We start from the raw sequence: 26,405 nt of genomic DNA on the forward strand, positions 1-26,405 counted from the left end.
TATTAGGTAGACGTTTGCGTGTTGCTGGCCGGTATGATGTCTATCAACAGCTGTTTATACTAGTTTATATATACAGTGTGCAGGGTCGGAGTCGTACCCTTGATTAGTTGACTTGCGTGTATGGTCGAAAGAATTTGCTTACTATGGGAGGCAGTGGCTTCGCCAAATACATTCGGGGAAGACCCAGTTGTATTCGAGAAAATCTTCTCCGAGTACAACACTCGAGAAAATTTTTTCTGAGTGCAACACTTGGAAAAGAGTCTTTGGAGTATCGCCTCACGGGTCAGTTTAGTAATGTATGAGGATCGATTGATCGGACATCTTGCATATTGATCTGACTAGCATATCATTTTCCTTTTGGCGTAAGCTACAAAAGTGGATGTGTATATGCATGGTTATTAGTGAAGTCTGCTCTATAAGGAGAGTACATTTAGTGCAGATTATCTTATAAAAATATATTCTATGATATATTTAATGGTATTAATTTTGTACTATAAAACTTAGTGTATTCTATGATATATTTAATGGTATTAATTTATAAGTATGAATCCTATGCTAAGCACACTAACACGAATCCTAGTTGTCACACAAGAAACTTGCAATCAAGAGAAGTAGAGCAAATGAAAAGCAAGGCAAAGAGACAACCAGATTCATTTCCCATGGTCTCTTAGGTTGTTGCAACAAACTCCTACTCCATGTTGGAGAACCAAGAGTAACAAAGACTCGCCTTATCTCTTCTCCTTTAATCAATACTCGTTCACCACCCCAACATGGTGGGTTTCAAGACCATGAACAACTTCTAGATCCTCCTTACAATATATCTAAGGAAAAAGGTCACCGAGTGCTTCGTTGACATGGCTGATGACAATAACCAAGAGTAATGGATCATCGATCAAGCTCCAACTCAAGAAAATGCAACGAAGAACAGGATAGCGCTCAATGCTAACACCACGTTCTTCTAGGATAGTGCTACCCTTGGCTTATTTGGTGCTACTCTTTGCACCTCATTGTTTGTTTCCACCACGTATTTTCCCATCTTTATATACATTGGGTCCCCACACAACGTAAATTCTAATGTTATCATAACAAGATTCCAAAGTATAGAGCGATTAATATGGCTTTATTATTATCAACCAAATTTACAAAATGAAGTTGACATAATAATGAAACAAAACAATGGCAATACAATAACAACATGTATTATAAACATGGATCATGCATGATTGCTGCACATTATCAGAACAGCTAGTTGACGACCCGGCAGTTCCTCCTGATCTCGCCGCTGTTGCCGGTCTTCACCTCGACACTGGCCATCTTCACCATGGCCGCCTTGAACCTGTCCTCCCACCACCCAGGGATGTTGGCATTGTCCGAGACCATCTTCGCCGTCGCCGGTGACGAGAGGAGTGAGGCGTCCGACGTGAAGAGAACTCTGTGCGCCAGCACGTTCTTGTAATACTGGCTGTCCAGCTTGTCGGGCGTCACGACGTCCTGCACGACGGTGGGGTCATTGCTGGAGCTGGGGCTTGCCGGGCACTGGCCCCTCAGAGACGCGGCGAAGGAGGGGCTGATGTCCGAAGGAACGGCGAGGCGGTCGGGGACGAAGGACGAGCAGTGGGAGCGGCCGACGGTGTGCGCGCCCGAGAGCACGACCATGTCATCGACGCCGAGGCCCTTGGCGGCGAAGCTCTGGACGAGCCCGGAGAGGTTGGAGGTCGGCGGCGGGAGGAAGTCGAGGGTGCGCGAGGCGTTGGAGACGCGGCCGTCGAGGCGGCCGGCGGGCATGTCGAAGTCGACCCCGCGGCCGCCGAGGAAGAAGGAGGCGTCGCGGGCGGCGAAGGCGACGATGTCCGCGCAGGAGACGACGCCCGGGCACGCCCGCTCGACCGCGGCCTTGGCGGCGTCGATGACCTCGAAGCCCCGGAGGCTGGGGTTGTTGGGCGAGCCGAGCTTCTCTGGCTGCGGGTTGGCCGGCGTCGGGTCCAGCAGGACGGAGGCGTCGCAGCCCTTTTTTTGTATATACCATGGCGTGGCGTCAGTACAAGCCATCTCATGCATGATTGCATGAGCATTGAGCAGCAGTGCGTACGTGTAGAAATAGAATTGAAAGATAATAATGTACCTCGACGAAGCAGTCGTGGAAGAGCATGCGAATGAGGCCGGCGCCGACGCCGGGGTTCTGCCGGACGGCGGCTCCGACGACGCTCTTGACGATGGCCTCGGCGGGGGGGCACTTGTGGTGGTAGTATCCCACCTTGAGCTCGCACGAAGCAGGACTCGGAGGACTGTAGTAACCAGCTGCTGCTCCTAGGAGCAAGAACGCACATGAGAGCAGTGCAGGCACCTTGCTCGCCGCCATCGCGCTTGCGTGCTCTGGCGGCCACCGTCTAATAATCTCAGAAACTAAACTGTATCTCAAGTGAGAAGAAGCTGAGTGGTGAGGTGCTGTTTGCTTGCCGCTACCCCTATTTATAGCTTGAATGCCGCTTGATAGGGTTTATTAAGGGGTGACTTGTGAACGTTTGTTTATATGGGCAACTAGCTGATGATTGATGAATACAGCTAATATGATGCTTGTCGTTGACGAGAGCAGAGCGATGTTTTGTAGTTGGTTAGTTTATACATATATACTGGTCAGGTATACGTACTACGTGCTAATCAAAGGGGTTTCAAACTAAGAGCTTGCCTAGATGATGCATATGGAGGCTGTGTGGAGCGTGTATGAGCGCTTGGAACGGAAGTCAAACATGCATGGGCGATTGCTGATATGTTCGCTGCGCGGCTGGATTCTACTTGAAAAGCAGTACGCCTGCAGCCTGCGTCGTCATCGACTAACAGTAAAGCATAGTTTTAAATCTCCCGCTATAGCTGCCGTTATAGCCCGCTATAACCTTTTGAGGCAGAATACCGCTATTTGTATTCATGTATAATTTAACCGCTATATCCGCTATAGCCCGATTTAGCTCCGCTATTAACTGTTTTAGACATAAACCGCTAAACACGTTAGCCCGCTATTTAAAACCTTGCAGTAAACAGCATAAAGCTTCATCGATTCCACGACTAGAGGCATCTGTCTGTACACCAGTGCATCTCAGAGTCGAAGAGGCAAAAGAAAAAGGGAAGCTACTTGTACGATGTATATGCTGCAAAACAAAGGCGGCTTCATTAATTTTGTTCGAATTTGCAAGGCACATATACCAAAATTGACATGCTTAACTGTTGATAATAACAAGTTGACCAAACTGTGAAAGAGGGGGGGGGGGGGGGGGGTTATCTAACAACCAGCGGGTGGGATGCATAACAAAGACAGAATTTTAGGTTTATGCACAGCTATACAAGTATACAACAATCATCCGTGTCGTCTATTTACTCTCATCCTTGCTAATTTATAAGCTAGCAGTATTTATGGTGAAGTCTTTTTTTTTCTATTCATCTTTTGTCCGAGTTTTGTTTTCATCCACGCAACATGGAAACGAAGAGCCTTTTTTACCAAAAAAACTACCTATACATTGGTTTACCTGTGGTGGAATCTGTTCCTTCATATTTAAGTCCTCGACTAACATGGAAACCAAAAACCTTTGACCAGAAAACTACCTATACATTGGATTACTTATGGTGGAACCTGTCCAACTGGGTTCAACTTCTCGATTTGGCACGAGTGCTCGTATTTTCCTAGATTTATTTTAGGATTTAAAGACGCTATGGTTTCTATGGTAGGCGGAATCTACCGGCTCTGTCCTTCGGAGGTGCTCGTAGGGGTAGGTTTTTATTTCAAGATTTAACGACACTATGGTTTCAGTGGTAGATGATCGAGATCTGTCGGTTGCGTCCTTCGGAGGTGCTTATAGGAGTAGGGTTTGCATACGCGTGTTCATAGAGGTAAGTATGCATGGGCATATATTTGGTATAGTGTAATTCTAAAAAAAACTACCTATACAGGACAAATTTGGCAAGATGGTTGTGTGCCTTTTCTAAAAATACATCTATTTGTTGATGATGTCTTAATCACTACTAAAAAGGTACTCCTAGTGTTTTAAAGTACTAATCATTTCATCACTATATTATTTATATTATTGTGGTTGCACTATATTATATACCCAAGATTGACTAGAGGGATATATAGCAGACTATATATGGGTACAAAAACAATATGGAATGACACCAACCTCGTATAAGTGACACAAACAAAGGGATACTGCCTTGCTTAGCGCCAAATCTTGTTGGTTTCCACCTAGCCACAACATCCATGATGCATCGACTGTTACGGGGGATATCACCTCGACGGCGTACAACCACTTGCATTGTAACTATATATGGGGCAATGTTAGAGTATATCGGAATATCTCTAGATATGGAAGATTAGTATCATGTAATCGTGGCTTACCTTGTATCTAAGTGAGGCTTCTTACCCCTAAGAGCATAACAGTTATGCAATTGGACTTTGCATTCTTGAAATTTGCCAAAAAATCTTAAAAATTGCTCTCCAACAGTTTTGCATTTAACTTATGCATTTTGGCAAACTTGGCATTTGATGAACTAAACTTGGCATTTTTCCATAGGCACAATGACTTGGCAATTTTGATATCCCGAGAATCTTAGACTCCTTGCCGTGCCCGTACTCCCCACGTCGCGGTAGTTTCCTACGAGACAACTCCTCCCCGCGCGCGACTCTTTTCTTTCCCCCGCGCGCCGCCTCCTTTCTTCGCGCGCCGCCTCCTTTCTTCGCGCGGGTCGAAGGAGATCCATCACCGTCTCCTTTTCTTGCAGCGACGCGAGGCTAGGAGAATCGAGTAGTGCTGTATCGTGGACAAACTTGAGATGAATTGAATACATGGTGCTACAAACCTAAGATGCATTGGACGAACCGGAGATCGATGAACGTGGTGGTACGTGAGACCTCGAGCAGATGTCGCCGACCTGGATCAAGCAACGACCTCTTTTTACGACCTCGAAGCCCTCCTTGCGGAAGCCTTGGGACCTGGATGCCGCGGTACACCCTAGGACTATTGCCTCGATCGGATCTCGACGACCTGGACCAAGCGGCGACGTGGACTTGCGGGATGAACACGGCCACGCGACGCGCGAGAGAATTGGCGGCGACGGGCGAAGGAATTGCGCGCGAAAAAGAAAGCACACGCACGACGCGCGAGAGAATTTCCCACGAAGATGAAAGATTCCCGGACAAAAATAGTTGGGTATGCCAAGTAAAAAATGCCAAACACTTGGAGATGAACTTATTTTTCCTTTGGCAAAACGTTTAGGGACTTGGCAAACTCTAACAAATGGCAAATTCCAATTGCATAACTGTTGGGGATGCTCTAAGTAATGTACTCCTATATAACCCGTCGATGATATGAGGCTCATTAATACAATTGTACTATTCCACCTATTATATTCTTCCCACAATAGTCCAGTAATACATATAATTTATGATCTTCTGCCTCTTAATGTGCCATTAGGATCATGCTAAACCAAGTGCAATGCACACATAGGAAAGCAAAGCCTTGGGATGAAGAATAGGGGCACAAATAGTGAAAGTCCTAGTTTGGTTTTGGATAATTTATGAAGAGTGTGTGTAGATTTAATGAGGTTAGTACCTGCCAAGTGATGGAGCAAGTGATGATCATGGTGATGATGGTGATAACTATAAGATGATCAAGTGCTCCACTTGGAAAAGAAGAAAGAGAAAAACAAAACCCTATGGAGATCAAGGCAAAAGTATTGCTTAGGGTTTTAGTTTTGGTGATCAAGACACCATAGAGAGTGTGATCACATTTAGGATAGATAGCCATACTATAAAGAGGGGAGTTCTTTGGCTAAACGGTTATTGAGTGCCACTAGGTGTCATTTTTCATGTGCATGCATTTAGAACATAGTGAGCTAACTTAACTCCATCAAAAATGAAAATGAAAATGCTAGCACACTTGCACATGTTGGTACACACACATGGTGGTGTTGGCACACTTTGAGAAGGAGATGGAGGTTGAAGGGTAGAGAGGGGTTTGGGTTCCTCTCTCCCTGCCGCCGAGCTTGCTCGGCGGGATTCAGCGCTTTTTGAGAAAATGAGATGCATATTTTCTATTGCGCCGATGGAAAGTTTGGAGAAGTTGCGGGTGAAAAAACACTCACCGGACGCTGCCTCGGAGGCACCGGACGTTGCTCCTGAGTGTCTGGTGCGCTCTCGTTTCTGGTAGAGGTGAAGGGAGCACCGGACGATCAGCATCGGACGGTGGCCAGACACTGTTGGCGCGTCCGGTGATGCATGACATCAGCAGTGAGAATGCGAGTGTTTTCTGACTGAGAGCACTGGACGCTCAGGGAGTGTCCGATGGTGTGAGTCTGGTGATCCCGTGCTTTTGACAAACCTCTCTGCGTACGTGTCGAGTGTGTATCGGATGCGTCTGGTGCCTACTTGACCACCTCCGATGATTTGAATTTGACCATTAGAGATCGACGCACGTGATTCAAGTAGGGGACACGTGGATATCTTCTAAGCACCGGATGTAGAGTTCGAGCGTCCGGTGGTCACCTGCTGTGCGTCCGGTGGTCCCGATTTCTGCCCAGTGAAAGAGCCAACGACTCTATTTGTTTGAGGAGCTTATAAATAGTTGTTGGCCAGCTTGGGGCTCACTCTCTTAGCATTCTTGACTACTTGACATTCTTGTGAGCCTAAGTAAACACCTTCCACTCATCTCCTTCATAGATTAACCATCTTTATGAGATTCGGAGTGATTCCAAGTATATTTGCTTGAGTGATTGCATCTAGTGGCACTTGGAGATCGTTTTGGCTGTTGTTTTCTTGTTACTCTTGGTGGTTGCTGCCACCTAGATGACTTAGAGCAATGGAGGAGCATTGGCACGAGTTGGTGATTGTTCGTGGCCATCTCCCGGTGATTGTGAGGGGTTTTGTGCCTACCCCGACGGAGAGCCAAAGGCAACTTTAGTGGATTGCGCGTGTCATTGAGCTACCTCACTTGTGGGTCGGTTCTTGCGGTGTTCTAGTGAGGACGAGGTTCGTGCTATACCTCTTAGCCAGTGGCGAATCCAGCTCGAGCAATGACCTAGGGCGGATTTATACTATAAAATTTTGGCAAATCAATGGCAATATAAGCTAACAAATTCCATAAATTGCTTTGGCAACATGATAATTTGACCAATATTAAAGTTTTCAGCATATAATTTTCACATTAAAATTAGAGAAGTTTGTTCCTTAAATTAAGAGAAGTCATACATACTAATACTAAGGCCCCGTTTGGCACGGCTCCACTTCATCAGTGAAGCTGTTTTTTGGGGCTTCAGCTCCATAAACAGCTCTATCGGTGGAGCTGGAGCCATTTTGGTAAACCGTTTGGCAAAACAACTCTTTCCTCAAAATGTGCTCTCACACAACGTCACGTAGGATGAGATAAAGTCGGGAGAAGCCACTATTTTTGAGTCATTCACACCCCAAAACTCAGTGAGAGCATGTTTTTAGGGGCTTCATTGGTGGAGCCATTCTATTTTACCCCGTTTGACACAAAACAGCTCCAAACGGTTCCTGAAGCCGCTGGAGAAGCCATGCCAAACGGGGCCTAATAGTTCTAAACTGACTTTACCAAATCATTCGATGATTCATCCTTAATCAAATTTTAAACAATTAACTATGTGAAAAGGGCAAATGAAAAATGAAGATACTTGCAGCCTGACGCAGGTTCTTAGGTTCCGCAAGTTTGTGAATTAGCGAGAGAGACGACCAGAAAGTCAAAAGTCGAGAATAGCGAGAAACGTGAGAAAGGCCGATTGTATTCTTATTGCGTTTTGTGAGCTGTGATTGACGTCTAAGTTGTCTTTAACCTCCGTCGGATACTCTGGGAGCTTCTTTTTATTTTGCACTAATGTCTAAAATTTCTATAATATCAGATTAGCCCTAAAAGGACCTAGGGCGGCCGCCCTGGCTCGCCCTAGTGGTGGATCCGCCTATGCTCTTAGCCGTCGAACCACCAAGTGTTGGTCGACACAACGGGAACGTAGCGTGCCGGCAAGCACGTGAACCTCGAGAGAAAATTATGTGTCTCCTTTGTGATTGTTCATTAGATTTCTCTCGGTGATTGGACTTCATGTTATTGTGATTAGTTCATCCCCTCTACACAGCGGTATAAAGATCAAACCCTCTCTCTTACATTCCCACAAACTAGAGTAGCTCACTTACTTGTATAGAAACTTTAGGTAGCTCTCTAGTGTAAGTAGAGACATAGCTCTTGTGTGCCTAGTGTTTATATCAACTAGAATTGTTGGATAGGTGGCTTGGAAACACCTTATTAGAGCTAGAGCAAAAAGTTTTGCTTTGTTATTTTTCTAACCTCTTGCTCTAGTGAGTTTGTAGAATTTTAAAATAGGCTATTCACCCCCCTCTAGCCATATTAGGACTTTTCAAATAGTTACAACCTATGCATCTGAGGTGTTTGTAAATGTATTTTGAGTCATCATAGAACTTGCCCTAATCAAACCTGGAACTTATAAATATTGCGTACTCTATTTCCTAATATTCTCATGTATGAAAAATATTGGATGGAGGGACTCAATTTCTGTAAATTGCAGGCAGCATTGACGATGGAGATGGTTGGGCGATGACAAGTGTCGAAGAAAAAAAATCGATGCCTTGTGCGTTCACCTTCGTATCTTTGCGCATGCATGGATGGCTCCATTTCCAAGGGCAGATAGATTGAGAGTTAGGATAGGGAGTTGTTGGAGAAAGATTTATTTTTTTGTACCCTACTAAAAAATAAAGATATGGAGAAATTATTTTATTAAATATTTTCTAAAATAGCTTCAGCTCCACCACTAGATATATTGGATTTGGATTGATCGAATGATGACTCGAGGGGTCTGCGGTTCATGCAGCTAGCTTGTGGATTCGCCCTGTCCTTGCATCCTGCGATCTAAGCATTGGGACTCGGAATTGAACGAGCATGTGCAGTAGGCGGACTGTGTGGCAGCCCCAAGCAATTAAGAGGTTGTTTGTGAGAGGTCCACTAGTTTTAGATCTGTAAAAGATAGCTTCACTCCATGAAATGCAAGCCAAATGCCTCATCTCCATGGAATCCAGATTTGAAAAATATGGATCTAGACAATGGCTTCATAACTTCTCATAGAGTTTGGTGAAAATTATCCACTATTGCTACTAATTACACACATACTACTTCCTTTCCTTTTCCTCCATGAACAGAAGCATCACAACCCTCATTGTTCCTTGTCGCACCGTGCTACGTGCCCGTGCCACTCCCTGATCGTGCTTGTCCCTAGTTGCACATCTGCGTGCTCGCTCGACTCCTAGACCTGCCAAGATGGGCAACCTCGGAGGTGACACGGAGCCATGAAAGCCACACGGTGGTGGCCGCAGTTCCTGTGCCTACCCAGGTTCTGCACCAAGACTGAGATTATGGGCAAGGAGGTGCTCAGGAAGTGGCCCGCCGATGTCACAGCATGCCTCGATCTTGTCTGTCGATGTGCCTTTTCCCACCGGTTGCAAGTCCAATGTTGAGGGCATCTTGGACTCGCCCTACTACGAGTGTTTCTAGTTCGCACTACTACATAAAACATTAACCGAGACGGATGAAAGAGATTAACCGAGACGTTTTGGCCAACCGCCTCGGATCAAATGTCACAGTTAACGAGACCTTTTTCGAGGTTTTTTGATGCCCGCCTCGGTTAATAACATAAAAAAACAAAAAAAATCTAGTGAGCCCGTCGATAGAGCCCGCAGAGCCCATCGATGAGGCCCGCCAAGCCCATCCAAGTGCAGCACCGCCGCCCGTCGGATCCAGCAGCACCATTGGGCTCTCGCAGCAGATCCGCCATCATGGTCGCTGGATCCGGCCTCCCTTGCGCTGCCACTGGCCGAATCGGGCCTCCCTGCGCCACCACCGGTGAAGAGGGAGAGGTGAAGCCGGCGCTACTAGAGAAGGGGAGAGGTGCGCTGCCGTCGTGGCGCCCCTGCTCGAGACCATGGCCGCCGGAGAAGGCCATGGTGACCCTGCTCGTCGTTGTGGCGCCCCTGGTTGAGGGGGCCGCGCGGATTGCAGGTGCGCTGTCGGAGAGCCACCCCGCCGGAGAGGCCCCTACGGTCCCCGCGATCTGGACGAGAACACCACCACATAGAGAGAGAGAGAGCGGCCTCACCATTGAGCGCTGTGGGGGTATAAACCCCTATACCCTTACGGCTAGACTTCGGCCAGGAGGCTTGGTCCATTACGAGACGAGTTCAAGGCTTGATCCGACAACCTGGAGTTTTGTGCAAGGAAACAAGATGTGGAGATCAAGCAGGATTCTAGTCGGTTAGAATAGGAGTTGATATCAAATTATCCATGGCAATTGTAACCGACTAGGATTAGTTTCCAGATCTGTAACCCTGCCCTCCAGACTATATAAGGAGGGGCAAGGGACCCTCCTAGGACACATCGCATCATATTCTCTCAACACAAATCAATACAACCAGACGCAGAACGTAGGTATTACGCCAACTCGGCGGCCGAACCTGGATAAAAAGCTTGTCCGTGTCTTGCGTCACCATCGAGTTCGTAGTTTGCGCACCGTCTACCGATAAACTACTACCGTGGGTATACCCCAAGGTAGACTGCCGACCAGCTTTCGTCGACAGTGGCGCGCCAGGTAGGGGGTGTGCGTGCAACTTTTCCGGCGAACAAGATGGTCACGATCCCAGCTTCCGCGACCGTGCCCGAAGGCCTCACGTTCACCGTCGGCCAGATCACGTGGACGACGTGCAGCGGCGGCTTCGCGACCACGGTTTCGAAAGAGACCCAGATCCAATCTGAGATCACGCTGTCTCCGACCACGCGCACGACGGCACCAAGCACCCGACTACCGATCCCACCCTACAAGGGAAAGGCGATCGACTGCTCGGACCTTCTCCGAGCACTCGATCGCGTTGACTCCAAGCTACTCGAAGTTTCCCAACTCATAGATGGGGTTCTGCGTCGGCCCGACCAAGCTGCTCCAGCGGATTTTTTCAAATCCCGCCGGCCAACTCGTGTCGCCACACACGAACGGCTGGGAACGTCTTTGACGATAACCTCAACCCCCTCAGGACGATCCGTCGAGCTCAGGAAGGAAGACTATCCTTGCGGCCTGAACAACTCGGCCTCTGTTTACTCACGGCACACCCAATCCGTTTTCAGCAAGGCGGGTTGGTCGCCGACAAGGAACAATCGTCACCACGTCAACATGGTGACAATCCGAGAAATACGGGACGGCCAGGTCTCCAGCACCAACTCAAGCACCGGCTCCGTTCCCACCGAGGTTATAAACACCGAAGACGAGGACTACGACCTGGATTTTCCTTCACACCCTCCGGGTTTCGACCGATTCCCGATATTTCCCCCCCGGCGAGGGGATATTGTGTTTAATGTCAGCGCCGACGAACCGGACGTTGATGGAGAAACAGATGACCAGAGGCAACTCAGCGAACAGCGTAACGCCGAGCGCGCCCGACGACGTGCGGACGAGCAACAACAAATGCCACCAAATAATCTCAACGATGCCTTTGACATGGTCGGGGACCAGCCAGTCTACAAAACGCCAAGCGCCAACGTGGCTGTTGCCATGGCTAACCTAGATCGGCTTCCTGATACCCCCGAATGCCAGGGAGTCCGGACCAGCATCCGAGCACACCTGATCGCCGCAATGGGACAGACAGCCACTCTGCTCAAGAGAGTCCAGGACGTCTCTTATACGGGAGCCGCCTCCGACCAGACTAATCGTAGCCGGGCCTCACCCAGCAGGCGTCACCGCAGCCGCTCCCCCGACAACCGTCGAGGGGACTCACGGCGCGACGATGGTGGTCGGGACGCCGATGGCCGCCGCCAGCAGAACCGCGCACGCGGCCAAGAACAAGATCAACACAGGGATCTCTGCCACAGCATCCCTCCCAAAGATGCCCGGGACCGCATCAACAGGCGCGCCGCAGAGAGAGCAGTCCACGAAAACCTGCGCCGCATCGAGTACGATGCAACGCACGGTCCTCCGGGCCTAAGACAGTTCTCCTCACACCTCCGCCAGGTCGTGTGGCCCTGCAATTTCAAGCTCGAAAAACTTAAAAAATACGACGGCAAGGAAAATCCAGAGAACTGGATCACCCTCTATGAAATCGCCGTCCGATCAGCGGCAGGGGATGAGCACGTCATGGCCAACTACTTCCCCGTAGTCCTCGACCAGGCTGGTCATCACTGGCTTCTCGGCTTGCCCGAGGACTCCTTTGACTCTTGGGAAGAGCTGCGCCAGGCTTTCATCGACAACTTCATCGCCACATGCGAGCAGCCTGGAAACAAGTATGACCTTGAAAGGATAAGGGACAGGAGGAATGAACCTCTGCGCGATTACATCCGACGATTCTCGAATATGCGCCTCAAAATCCCGAAGATTTCTCATGACGAGGCCATCTCAGCCTTCATCAAGGGCCTGCGATTCCACGAAGCGCTGAGGAACAAGCTGTTGCGTAAACGTCCAACAACGGTAGCAGAGCTCCTCGCCACGGCTAAAAATTACGCCGATGCCGACGACGCAGAAAAACTAATCCGAGACGATGCGAGAGGTCCCGACCAGCCTCCCCGGCGAGATGACGGTCGTGGTCGCTACGACAGCAGAAATCACCGCCGCTCCGACAACCGCGATCACCGAGAGGGTTGGGATCGGCGGCGCGACGACTTCAGAGGAAAACGCCCCCGCGACTACGACCACGAAGTAAATACGGTCAAACGTCCCAATGGACGACGGGACTACCAAGAAGACTACAACAAAACGTTGAAGGGACCATGCCAACTACACCCAAAGTCCAATCATACCATGGAAGAGTGCCGCGTCCTCAAAAGTATCTATACACGGCGGGCCGCCCAAGACGACTCCGCCAAGAAAAATAACAAGCGCGACGGGCACGACCACGAAGATGAGGATGAGGACCAAGATAGGGACCCCCGACACCAATACGTCAGCCCCACTGACGTGGTCCACTCCATTTTCGGAGGCAAGGTCTCCACTGAGTCCAAGCGAGAAAGAAAGCTTAAAGAGAGCCTGCCTCAACATAGACAGCACGGACGGGCTGATCGCAGATCCGAAATTTCCCACGTGGTCCCACAGGGAGATCTCGTTCAGCAGGAAGGACCAGTGGGCTGCTATCCCAGAGCCGGGTCGTTTCCCACTGATTCTTGACCCCTGCATCAACAGCATCAGATTCGAGCGCGTGCTCGTGGACGGGGGAAGCTCCATCGACATCCTCTTCCGCAACAGCCTGCCCGCCCTCAAGATATCACCGGCACAACTAAAACCTTACGACGCCCAATTCTGGGGGGTTTTGCCAGGTCAAAGTTCGGTGCCCCTCGGACAGATAACATTGCCTGTCCAATTCGGCACACCCGATCACTTCCGGACGGAGTTCATCAACTTCGTAGTCGCGGATTTCGACGGGACCTATCACGCCATACTGGGCCGCCCATCGCTGACAAAGTTCATGGCAGTCCCGCACTACTCATACCTAGTCCTTAAGATGCCCACGGAGAAGGGTGTCCTAACCGTCAGAGGCAATGTCTACACTGCGTACACCTGCGAAGAAGAAAGCTTCAAGATCACCGAGGCAATCGACCTCTCAATCCGCATGGCGGAAATAGCAAACCAAGCCGCACAGCTGCCTCCCGACCAGCTCCGATTACCTGAGCAGGAGACAGCCAGAAAGAACTCGAAATCCAAGGAGTACAAAGAAGTGCAGCTGGTCGAAGGCAACCCCGAGAAGACAGCCCTCATCGAGGCTAACCTGGATCCAAAATAGGAAGACGCGCTCGTCAGGTTTCTAAGGGACAACGTGAGCGTTTTCGCATGGAAACCCGCAGACATGCCCGGTGTCCCACGAAACCTGATCGAGCACTCCTTAAATGTCTCGAAGACCGCAAGACCAATCAAGCAAAAACTGCGACGGTTCGCTCGTGACAAAAAGGAGGCTATTAGGACAGAAATAACACGGCTTCTAGCAGCCGGATTCATAAAAGAAGTGTATCACCCCGATTGGCTCGCCAATCCGGTTCTTGTACGCAAAAAGAATAATGAATGGAGAATGTGCGTTGATTACACCGATCTCAACAAACACTGTCCTAAAGATCCTTTTGGTCTTCCTCGCATCGACGAGGTGGTCGACTCAACGGCCGGATGCGAACTCCTCTCCTTTCTAGATTGCTACTCTGGTTATCACCAGATCTCGCCAAAGGAAGAAGATCAGATCAAAACATCCTTCATCACACCCTTCGGCGCATACTGCTACACTACCATGTCTTTCGGACTTAAAAACGCCGGGGCCACTTATCAAAGGGCCATCCAGCAATGCCTCCACGACGAGATTCGCGATGACCTCGTCGAGGCCTATGTGGACGACGTGGTCGTAAAAACAAGGGACGCGAGCACCCTAATCGACAACTTAGACCGAACCTTCAAGGCACTCAATAGGTACAAGTGGAAGCTCAACCCCAAGAAATGCATTTTCGGCGTTCCTTCCGGTCTACTGCTCGGCAACGTCGTCAGTCGCGACGGCATACGACCAAACCCTTCAAAAGTCAAAGCCGTACTCGACATGCGACCACCGAAGAACGTCAAGGATATTCAGAAGCTAACCGGATGCATGGCCGCCCTCAGTCGTTTCATCTCAAGGCTGGGAGAAAAAGGCCTCCCTTTCTTCAAACTATTGAAAGCGTCAGAAAAATTTTCTTGGACAGAGGAAGCCGACGCTGCGTTCACTCAGCTTAAGACCTTCCTCACTTCACCACCTGTCCTCACAGCGCCTCAGCCCAATGAAGACCTACTCCTTTACATTGCTGCAACCGACAGGGTTGTTTCCACGGCAATAGTGGTCGAGCGAGATGAACCAGGTCACGTCTTCAAGGTCCAGAGACCCGTTTACTTCATAAGCGAAGTCTTAAACGAGTCCAAGGCCAGGTACCCACAAATACAGAAGCTTATATACGCCATCCTGATAACGTCAAGAAAGCTGAAGCACTACTTCGACGGCCATCGAGTCCTGGTGACAACCAGCTTCCCTCTTGGGGACATCTTGCGCAATAAAGACGCCAATGGCAGAATCGTGAAATGGGCAATGGAATTATGTCCATTTTCCCTGGAGTTCCAGAGTCGCACCACTGTCAAGTCTCAAGCCCTGGTCGATTTCATTGCCGAATGGACGGATCTCAACGAGCCTTCCGTTCCCGATGTCTCAGACCACTGGTCAATGTTCTTTGACGGGTCCTTGAACATCAACGGTGCAGGCGCTGGGATATTGTTCGTATCACCCAACAAGGACAAACTCCGTTACGTCCTTCGGATGCTTTTTCCGGCCTCAAACAACGTCGCCGAATACGAAGCATGCTTGCATGGCATACGACTAGCCGTTGAACTGGGGGTCAAGCGCCTCTATGTCTATGGCGACTCCGCTTTGGTCATCAACCAGCTCAACAAGGAGTGGGACGCAACCCACGAGAAGGTGGATCTCTACTGCAAAGAAATTCGCAAATGGGAAACTAACTTCTATGGCATAGAGTACATCCACGTGGTCCGGGATAAGAACCAAGCAGCAGATGCGTTGTCAAAGTTAGGCTCATCTCGGGCCCAAATCCCGCGGGGTATTTTCGTCCAGGACATCCATGAGCCGAGCGTAAGCTCCCCCCTGGTCGACAAGCAACCCACCGAGGCAATGCTCATAGATGACGCCACTCCGACAACCGGTGGGCGTGACTGGCGTACCCCGTTCATCAAATACATATCAGACGGGACAGGCTTTCAGGACAAAACAGAGAACGAGCGCCTCATCCGACGATCAAAGAACTACATCCTGGTCGACGGAAAACTCATGCGGAAAAACGCAAGCTCCGAAGTACTGCTCAAGTGCATACCCCAAGATGATGGTATCAAGCTCTTGGAGGACATACACGCTGGATCCTGCGGCAATCACGCCGCATCTAGAACGCTGGTCGGAAAGGCTTTCCGAGCAGGTTTTTATTGGCCAACCGCGGTCGGCGACGCAGAAAAACTGGTTCGGCATTGCGAAGGATGTCAGTTTTTCGCTAAGAGGACCCACGTACCTGCCCATGAAATTCAAACCATCCCGTCGTCTTGGCCCTTTGCTTGCTGGGGCCTTGACATGATCGGACCATTTAAACCAGCCCCGGGCAATTTCAAGTTTGTCTTCGTGTTAATCGACAAGTTCTCCAAGTGGATTGAATACATGCCCCTGGTCAAGGCAACCTCCGAGAAGGCTGTGGAGTTCCTCAATCAAATCATACACAGATTCGGCATCCCGAACAGCATAATTACCGACCTGGGCACTCAGTTTACTGGCACCACTTTTTGGGATTTCTGCGATGACAGAGGCATAGTCATAAAATATGTGTCAGTGGCACATCCACGTGCCAACGGTCAAGTCGAACGTGCTAACGGAATGATCGTTGACGCCCTAAAGAAAAGGTTGTACACCGAAAACGACAGAGCACCCGGTCGATGGATGAAAGAATTGCCGGCAGTGGTCTGGGGCCTCCGAACTCAGACCAGTCGAAACACAGGGGTGTCTCCCTACTTCATGGTGTACGGTGCAGAGGCGGTCCTGCCGTCTGACATACACTTCGGATCTCCTAGAATCGAGCACTTCGACCAGGCGACCGCCGACAACGCCAGAGAACTCGAAATCAATTGCATGGAGGAAAAGTGTTTAGTTTCATGTCTCCGAACAGCAAAATATCTCGCGGCAGTCAGGCGATACTACAACAGGAACGTCAAGGACCGTTCCTTCGTGGTCGGCGATCTGGTGCTTCGATGGAAAACAAGCCAGGAGGGAATGCACAAGCTATCCACTCCCTGGGAAGGACCCTTCGTGGTGACCGAGGTCACACGACCTACGTCCTACAGATTGGCATACCCAGACGGAACACGAGTGCCTAACTCTTGGCACATCGACAAACTGCGACGTTTCTATCCATAAAGTTTTAATGACTTTCTTTTGTAAGTATCTTATAATTTTTGATAATGAAATTCTCTATTTTTTGCCTATACCTTGTCACACACAGCACTCGGCAAAACTCCTGCAATGGATGCTCTTAGCGACAACCAAGACAAATACGGTGACACGTCACTCAGATATTCTTACAGCGCTCAAAACAACAGTCATGACAAAAAGCAAACTTTGCTACAAACTTTACATACAAAGTTTACAATAAATACCCTGACGGGCAGACACTAGTCTATTCCTACAGACTACTTTATTGGCCTAGCTGCTCGGGCTGATCACCCGCCTGGCCCTGCTGCCCGGACGAAGGGGTCGGGGCCACCGGCGCCTGGCTGGTCGAGACCGCAGGCGTCGACCGCCCATCTCCCGCAACGGACGCGCCCGACAACTCCCTGGCCGACCTATCTGAACTCGGCTGGTCTGGAGGAGTGGCCGTTCCGCACAGATTGATGTCGCCGATCACTGTCGACGACAAGTCCAGCAGACTACCCCGAAGCTCGTCCGCTTCCTGTGGGCCGACTTCCTTTGGGTACCCCTTCTCCAGCCTGCTCAAGTCGACCAGGGGGTAGTGGGCGCGCACCATGCTGAGGACGTGCGCGCCGGCAAACTCCCCGGCGTCCTTCACAAACTGCTGGAGCCAGTCCCACGCCCGTTGCGCCTTCTCGACCGGGGTCAACTGCGGCGCGCGGGGCTGGCTCTCCGGGAGCTCGGGACTGATCAGGTCTAGGACCGGGGACACTCCTTTCCAGATCCTGCAACAGTTGACCTTCCAGGAGTCCCGGTCCTTGATCAGATCATCCAGGTGCTTTTTGGCGTTCACCTTGAGCACTGCAAATGAAACGAAGCGTTATTTTCGGCATACCAAACAAACAAAGGGGCAGGCAGCAACCAACAAGGCGGCACCCATTACCAGATAGCTCCCGGTCTTTTCGATCCAATTCCTCTCCTGCTCGCCGCCCGGACTCCAGCGCACCGGCGAGCTGTTGGCTGAGCTGCTCCTTCTCTTGTCGGAGGCGCGCCACCTCCTCCTCCAAGTCTGCGTGAATCATAAACTGGTCAGCAAAGCAAACTATACAAGTACGCAAAGCTGCTCGGAGCGTGTGACTAACCTTCTTGCAGCCGGTACTGGTCGGCCAAACGACGAGTGAGGTCGAGACGACGCTCCTTTTCGGCACTCATCTCGGCCACCTTCTCCCCGACCTCCGACCGCAACCGGTCTACCTCCGCGGCAAGGGCCTTGTTCTCGGCCATGACGCCTTCTATCTGGTCAAAGCACCGTTTCCGGTACTTCGCCGTTTTCATTGCGCCCTACAAAGCAAGCATATAACGACCATGCAAGACAAGGCATAGAATGTACAGCAGTACAAAAAGCCGCTTACCTTGACTTCGTCGACGAGGCGCTTGGCCGCGCGCTCCACCCTGGCGGCCTCTTCGGTCTCGGCGAGCTCCTCATGCCCGATAAAGTGATCCCCGCGTTGGCGCCACACATACACGTGTTGGCAGCCATCACGGGGACGACCCTCAATCTCTTCCACCTCATCATCGGAGGCCGCCCGGGTTTCCTCCTCCTGTGCTGCGTCACCCCCGGTGGTGGTCCCAGGTATTACTGGCCCTTGGACCAGACCTGGGGAGCCCGCAGCCGAAGAGGCTCCTGCTCGGGGCGGCGTGGGGACTTCACTCCCCCCGGCAGGAGGAGCGGTCGGAGATCTTTCCTTCTCTGAGGAGTCAGTTGGGGGAGCCTCTCCAGCCCTGGTCGGGCTGCTTGTCGTAGTCGGTGCCGCGCTCGGGAGCCCCTCGGTGCTCCCAGGCGCGACTGCAGCTGTTGGTTGCTCTGTGGTCTGGGGGGCCGCATCCCCAGAACCGCGGGCAGGCTCGCCCGTTCCCTGGCTGGCAGTTTGGCCGGGGTCGACATCTGATGCCGCACTACAGGAACAAAAGTTAAATTTCAAAAAAAAAGTCAAAGAGGAGTCCAAAATACGTAAGTCGAACACTTACAGGTCTGACCGACGGTGGGTCGCGGTGAACCTCCTCCTCGCCCGGCCGGTCGGCACCTGTGCCCCCATCTCGACAGCTTGCGGGGCAGCGGCGCCGCTGGCCACTCGATCAGTGGCGACCGGCGCATTGTCTGGGCGGCTCCGAGGCCGTCGGACCAACGACGGCGCAGCCTCCTCGTCGTCGTCGTCGTCGACGATCCGCACGAGCCGACGACGCTTCGGTGCTTGGCTGCTCTCCGCCGGTAGATCTGCCGGCAGCTCCGGTGTCGGCAAGGGATCTGCCGGCAATGGCCTTTTCCCCGTTACCCTCTCCTCGGAGGTCGGGATGGGGCGGGCTTGGTCTTCCTCACTGCTGGTGTAATGAGTACACCGAGCAGCGTCCTCCTCTGGCGGGACCTCTCCCGCAGGATTTTCCATCCCCGGTGCCAGTGATACATACACTGTGCACCGGTCGACATCGCCGATCTGCAAAAGCAACAGAGATGAGTCAACTGCAGACGATATACGAATGCTAAAACAGAATCTGCTACATACCTTTGGTGCTGGTCGTCCTAACTTGAAGGCTTGCACCCGATCACTGCCACGGATGAAGCCCCCATCCGCGAAGTTAAACAGCTCGTTCAACAGCTGTTGTACCTCCGCTTTCTCCAAGATCTCCGGCCGCATCCTGGTCGGGTCCGTGCTTCCGGCATACTCGTACGCCGAGTGCACCCTCTTCTGGCAGGGCATCACCCGGCGGCAAATGAAGTTGCCGACCACGCCAAGCCTGTCCAGGCGCGACCAGTCGATCAGCTTCATGAGATCCGCCACTGGACCGTCGAACTCCAGGCGGTCGGTCCAGCTCGTCCTCCTCTCAGGAATGTATCCCACGTCGCAGAACGTGGAGCTGCCCGGTTCCTCCCTGATGTAGAACCACTTCCTGTACCATTCGGTCAAGGAAGTGTTCCATGGGCAGTGCAGGTAGCGATTCTTCATTCCATCACGAAGGTTGAGGTATACTCCACCTGCAACCTTGGAGCCTCCAACTGCTCCCTTCTTCCTCAAGCAGAAAAGATACCGAAAAAGATCGAAGTGCGGCTCTATGCCAACATAGGCCTCGCACAGGTGGATAAAGGTGGAAATGAGGAGAATTGAGTTCGGGTGCAGATTGCAAATCCCGATCTCATAATACAAAAGAAGACCTTGAAGAAAAGGATGAACAGGAACACCAAAACCCCTCTTAATGAAATCTTCAAATACGACGATCTCACCGGCGCGAGGGTCGGGGTAGCTCTCCCCCTCCGGTGCCCTCCAGCCGCCGAGCTCCGGGCCGTGCAGAAGCCTCATATCGACGAGGTCACCAAGAGATTTTGTGGTGCTGCGAGACTTCTTCCACTCCTTGGCCATCAGTTCGGCCCTCTTCCTGGAGTCGCTCTTCGCCATTAGAGGTGCGAATGTGGGCTTGAGTTAGGAAGATGCAGGAGATTGGAGGAGATGAGAGCGGAAGGTTTGAAGGCAATGGCAGGGTAAGCGGTACAGGCGGAACTATTAGGCTCTTATAGCCCGCAACTCCACCTCTCCCACTTCCTGTATTCTCGGGAAGTGGGCAGGCCATGCGGCGGATGCGGCGTTTCGGTTTACAATGATTATAGACAATTAATGCGGCGGAGTTTTCGTACCAATTGATGGTTTCCTTTTCTCAAACCATGCAAAGGGCGGCTGTACAGTTGTCAGGCGCAACTTTTCATGCATCCGTCTGACACCCCGTCAGGAGGCCTCGTCACGTCAACTTTAACTGGAAAGATCTTTTCAAAAATAAGAAGACACATACGCCAGTGAGTCAACAATCCGGGGACTGCACCGACCACCGAGCACTCGACGCTCGGGGACTGGTCGCCCAGTCTATCAGCTCGGAACTTCAAGGACTGCACCGACCACCGAGCACTCGACGCTCGGGGACTGGTCGCCCAGTCTATCAGCTCAAAGCTTTAAAGCATGCACCGACCACCGAGCACTCGACGCTCGGGGACTGGTCGTACGGTATAGCAACATATAATTCCAAGGAGCACACTTAGTGCTTGGGGACTGGTCGATTGGTCTCTTCAATTGCAGACGAGCATGACATGCTCGAGGACTGGTAAATTCACTTTTGACCTTGCTACAAGGCTCATACTTCGCCTTCCAGCAAGCTCGGGGACTACATCGGTACGATGCATCTAGCGATGCATCTCAGTCTCAAAACTACTTTGGGGAATTTTCTTTTGACCCTGGCACCACGTGCCTACGTCACCTACTACCAGGCTCGGGGACTAAGTGGGCACACTTCACCTAGCGGTGAATTTGCTTGCTTTTTTGATGTTTATACCTTTCAAAAAGGTAAAGTGGGCACACTTCACCAGGAAAGAAATTTTTTTTAAGAGCATCATGCATTCTTCGAACAACCTGCTTCTTCGATGTCAATGTTGATCAACTGTCTTTTGAGTTGGTCAAAATACCGTTGCAACTGTTCGGGCGACTTTCCTGCTTATTGAAGACGTCAAGCCACACTGATCGAAGAAGCTCAAGACGGCGTGTTACATCACAATACATGGTGCTCGGGGACTAGCTGTGGGGGTATAAACCCCTATACCCTTACGGCTAGACTTCGGCCAGGAGGCTTGGTCCATTACGAGACGAGTTCAAGGCTTGATCCGACAACCTGGAGTTTTGTGCAAGGAAACAAGATGTGGAGATCAAGCAGGATTCTAGTCGGTTAGAATAGGAGTTGATATCAAATTATCCATGGCAATTGTAACCGACTAGGATTAGTTTCCAGATCTGTAACCCTGCCCTCCAGACTATATAAGGAGGGGCAAGGGACCCCCCTAGGACACATCGCATCATATTCTCTCAACACAAATCAATACAACCAGACGCAGGACGTAGGTATTACGCCAACTCGGCGGCCGAACCTGGATAAAAAGCTTGTCCGTGTCTTGCGTCACCATCGAGTTCGTAGTTTGCACACTGTCTACCGATAAACTACTACCGTGGGTATACCCCAAGGTAGACTGCCGACCAGCTTTCGTCGACAAGCGCCTGAGCTCACCGCAGAGAGAGAGAGAGAGAGAGAGAGAGAGAGAGAGACCGTGCTCGGGGAGGGGAGGTGCGCAGAGTGGGACGATGGGATTGGAGATGTGGCGTCGAAGATGGGGGCGACGGGATTGCGCGAAGAGTGGTCGGGTCTGACAGCGGGGGATGGGGGAGTGAGTTAGGGTTCCGATGATTCATCTATATATACGCTGAGCACATTATCGGGCTGAGATGGGCTGTCTGGGCTCCTAGATGGGCCAGTATTAACCGAGGCGGTCCATATAGTGTGCCCGCCTCGGTTAATGTATTAACCGAGGCGTTTTTGTTAGAACAACCGCCTCGGTTAATCGATATTAACCGAGACGGACATTTTAAGGTGACCGTCTTGGTTAATCGATTTTACGAGGCGGTTACTTATAACCGCCTTGGTTAATAAAAATGCCCACCTCGGTTAATCTAAGGCATTAATTAAGGCGGTTCAAAATTATGCCCGCCTCCGAGGGGGGTTTGAAAAGGTCGCGGTTAAGTTTTTTTTGTAGTAGTGTCGACAAGGTCGGCCACATAGTATGACATTGATAGGTTTCTCCTAGATAAGCAATAACACAATAATCACTTATCCTTCAAGTTATGTTGCGATAAAGAACCAGCTTCTTGATTAACTGTTTGTTCCTTTCATGCCCGGTGCTGCTTGCTTGGAACTAGCATGTAACTGAAGACTAGTATACATTGAATCTTTTAGTTTAAATTTCTACGTTTGAACAATTGTTGTGTTGAAATATTATCATGAACACATGGTTAATTATCTATCTCATGTGTTGCCATGAGTTTCTTTAGTTGCATCAATGTTGGATGCTCATTACAAGTATATTTAAACCAATACCAAATAGCTCATGTATGCTAGATTTATATAAAAAAAAAAACCTAACATGCGACCTTCCATGGGCACATGTGGCAACTCTACCACAATCTGCATTTTCTGAATCTGGAGCTACGCTGCAAGCCAAAGAGGTTTCTTCTCCTTGGTAGGAGCCCTAATCCATGGTGGAGCTAGTCCTTTGGAGTTGTGTTTTTAAACGTGAAGCTTTTTCAAATAGGCCCTGATACATGCTAATTTAGTTTACACATAAATTGTATATCCCAATACCATGTACAAGTACAACTAGACCTAGGGTACTTTTAGGGCCCACCAGTAAACTACTAGGTCCGCCTCTGGTTTTAGGGAACTGTGCTATAAGTAGACATCCCTATGTATTAGGCCCGATTTGGTTGTTTTTGATAAAATTTACTGGCCGGCACATCAAATATTTAGACACATGTATGAAATATTAAATATAGACTATTTACGAAACTAAAAACACAATTAAAGAGTAATTTGCAAGATGAATCTTTTGAGTCTAATTAGTCCATGATTGGACACTAATTGTCAAATAAAACGAAAATGCTATAGTACATGTTAAACTTTAACATCCCCAACTAAACACCCCTTATTTAGGTTTGTTTCCATGTACAATTTACATAGGTTGCAAGGGATTATATGGTAGAAAATTAATTGTCCTTCTCAACTCACGTGTAATAGAGTGGATTGAAGTGCAGCCAAATAAACCCTTCAAGGAAATTAAATTCTTCTATAATAAAATTTAAGAGAAAGGAGGCAGGAGATAGGGGAGTTGTTGGAGTTGCTGGATGTACGTAATCCAAACATAGTTTTTTGGGACAGAGAGGTAGTATATGAACTGAACTGGTTAAACTTTATATTCACAATAACAACCCAAATACAGAAACACAACCCAAAGAATATATATAACAGATACAAAACTCTCCATGTTTTGAACAAATCATAGGCAAATGAAGAAGACACCAAAAAAAAATAACAACAGTTGCCATGTCGTACAACAACACGCTTGCAGCTCATGAACAAATTAAACACCAACAATTAACAAAACCTGGACCGATTGATCCTTCACCAATCACCGTGCACTTTTTTTTTGAGAGAACACCGTGCACTTTTTTTCACCAACAACAACCTGGACCGACTGATCCTCACCGTGCAGTTTTTTTTTTCTCAAGGTGTTCCACATTGCACTGCGGCAAGTTGATCAATATGTAGCTAGTAGTGATTGATCGCCCTGCAGTTCTTCCTCACCTGGCCTTGGTAGCCGGTCTTGACTTCGATGCTGGCCATCTTCACCATGGCCTTCTCGAACTTGTCCTCCCACCACCCGGGGATATTGGCGTTGTCCAGCACCAGCTTGGCCGTCTGCGCCGACGTGAGGAGATCGGCGTCGGAGGTGAAGAGCACGGTGTGCGACAGCACGTTCTTGTAGTACTGGTTGTCCATGGCGTTGGGCGTCACCACGTCCTGCATCACCGTGGGGTCGTTGCCGCTGCTCGTCGGGTTGGCCGGGCAGCGGCTCTTGAGGAAGCCGGCTAGCCCGGGGCTGATGTCGGAGGGGACCGAGGCATTGAGGCGGTCGGAGACGAAGGAGGAGCAGTGGGAGCGGCCGACGGTGTGCGCGCCGGAGAGCACGACCAGGTCCTCCACCGACATCCCCTTGACGGCGAAGCTGGAGACGAGGGTGCTGAGGTTGGACGTCGGCGGGACCAGGAACTTGAGCGACTCGGAGGCGTTGGAGAAGGTGCCGTCCAGGCGGCCCGCCGGCATGTCGAAGCGGACCTTGCCGCCGCTCAGGAAGTAGGACGCGTCGCGGGCCGCGAAGGCGATGATGTCGGCGCAGGAGACGACCCCGGGGCACGCGGCCTCCAGGGCGTCCTTGATGGCGTCGATCAGCTCGAACCCGCGTAGGCTTGGGTTGTTGGGCGGGCTTGTCTTCTCCGGCGTCGGGCTGAACGGGGTCGGGTCCAGAAGCACGGAAGCATCACAGCCCTAGATAGTCAACACTCAACAGTGAAATAATTAATTAGGCAGTAACAGTGAGAGGGGTCTATAGCTACTACTTTATACTCCTATAGTTTTGTAATAAGGACGATGTATGTTGCAATGTAATAAATCCATTCTTAGATGATATATATATAAAGTAAAGTACCTCGACGAAACAGTCATGGAAGAGCATACGGATGAGACCAGCGCCATTGCCAGGGTTCTGGGCGATGGCCTTCTCCATGATGGCCTTCACGATGGCCTCAGCCTGGGGACACTTGTAACGGTAGTACCCTAGCTCCAGAGGGTAGTAAGGGCTGGCCTGGCACGCAACGGCTAGGAGCAGCAAGCTAAGTGCGGCTAAAACGGACGACATCTTGGGTGAAGTAGCAGCAATGGCCATGATATGTGTCTGCTATATGTGCTTGGTATCGTATCGATCTCTTCAGGCCACTCGCTCTAAGAGGTTTGATCGAGTCAAGAGAAATTCAGAACTAAGAAGTGATGGGAGTTGCTGCTGTAAGTGAGGAGATACTTATAGCTGGAAGCAGCAGGCTGATATGATGGGGTGCAGGGCATTGACCATATGTCATATTATGCTAGCCATATGGACAACATGCATGGGCTTAAAATTTGAATAAGAGATAGTTTGGTGAGCAATTTGCTCTACCATTGTTTACTCATTACTTACCTTTCCGATGTGGTACACGGTGCAAGGAAAAAAATGAGGATTAAGTACTTTATTAGTCTGTTAGACAACAGCACTTCACTAACCCTGGACAGAGGCTGCTCAACGAATGAGAACTGTAGTCCTAAAGTCAGATATGCATCCAGCAAGTCACCATGAAACTAGCCATAACATATTCGTGCCAAGTGCACATCTAGATATCTACTATCTCATCACACCAACGTAATTATGTGTCCTAATCTACACTGTTTAATTCATTTACTTTCTTATTACATTCAACAAATATATACAGTACACACACATATATATATATTTTCCCACATTTATCATATGATTTTGGGAAGTTTGTTGAACCTAGTAGAAAACCAAAGATATATGGTTCAGTGCAACTACTACCTTTAGTATGATCTTGGGTCCCTAAAACCAAAAATATAGGCAGTGCAGACACTATTTGCCTAAAATATCCTGGCACTTTTAGTGTGATCTTCTGGGTCAAGGCCCTAAAGCCTGCAACTACTACCTTTGGCTTTTACGCTTGAACCGGCGTCGCTGACTTGGATGGTTCAGTGCATGATCGATCATCTGTGGTCATTTATATTAGCTATGCCTAGAAACACCAATTATTTACTTACATATTAGCTAGTGGCCGGGTGGCGTGTGACTAGTGATGTTTGGACTCCGACGATCCGTGTTTGATTTGGTTTCGCTTACACATTCCCCGGCCTGCTCTAATTATTAACAAGTAACATAACCAGGCAAATTGCCAACGAT

The 26,405-nt window shown here is 50.0% G+C and overlaps 2 protein-coding genes across 2 annotated transcripts; both read right to left on the reverse strand.

The window, feature by feature from the left end:
• Window positions 1,102-2,454, reverse strand: LOC8080776 (peroxidase 2). The gene is made up of 2 exons (XM_002467760.2): window positions 2,123-2,454; window positions 1,102-2,007 (listed from the first exon to the last, which is right to left on the reverse strand). The coding sequence occupies exons 1-2, from the start codon at window positions 2,357-2,359 to the stop codon at window positions 1,246-1,248; spliced, it is 999 nt and encodes a 332-aa protein (XP_002467805.1). The 5' UTR covers window positions 2,360-2,454; the 3' UTR covers window positions 1,102-1,245.
• LOC110434482 (peroxidase 2-like) lies at window positions 23,796-25,518 on the reverse strand. Its single transcript, XM_021458609.1, has 2 exons — window positions 25,113-25,518; window positions 23,796-24,952 (listed from the first exon to the last, which is right to left on the reverse strand). The coding sequence occupies exons 1-2, from the start codon at window positions 25,347-25,349 to the stop codon at window positions 24,176-24,178; spliced, it is 1,014 nt and encodes a 337-aa protein (XP_021314284.1). The 5' UTR covers window positions 25,350-25,518; the 3' UTR covers window positions 23,796-24,175.

The sequence above is a fragment of the Sorghum bicolor genome, chromosome 1 (genome assembly GCF_000003195.3).
Source record: "Sorghum bicolor cultivar BTx623 chromosome 1, Sorghum_bicolor_NCBIv3, whole genome shotgun sequence".
NCBI lineage: Eukaryota > Viridiplantae > Streptophyta > Magnoliopsida > Poales > Poaceae > Sorghum > Sorghum bicolor.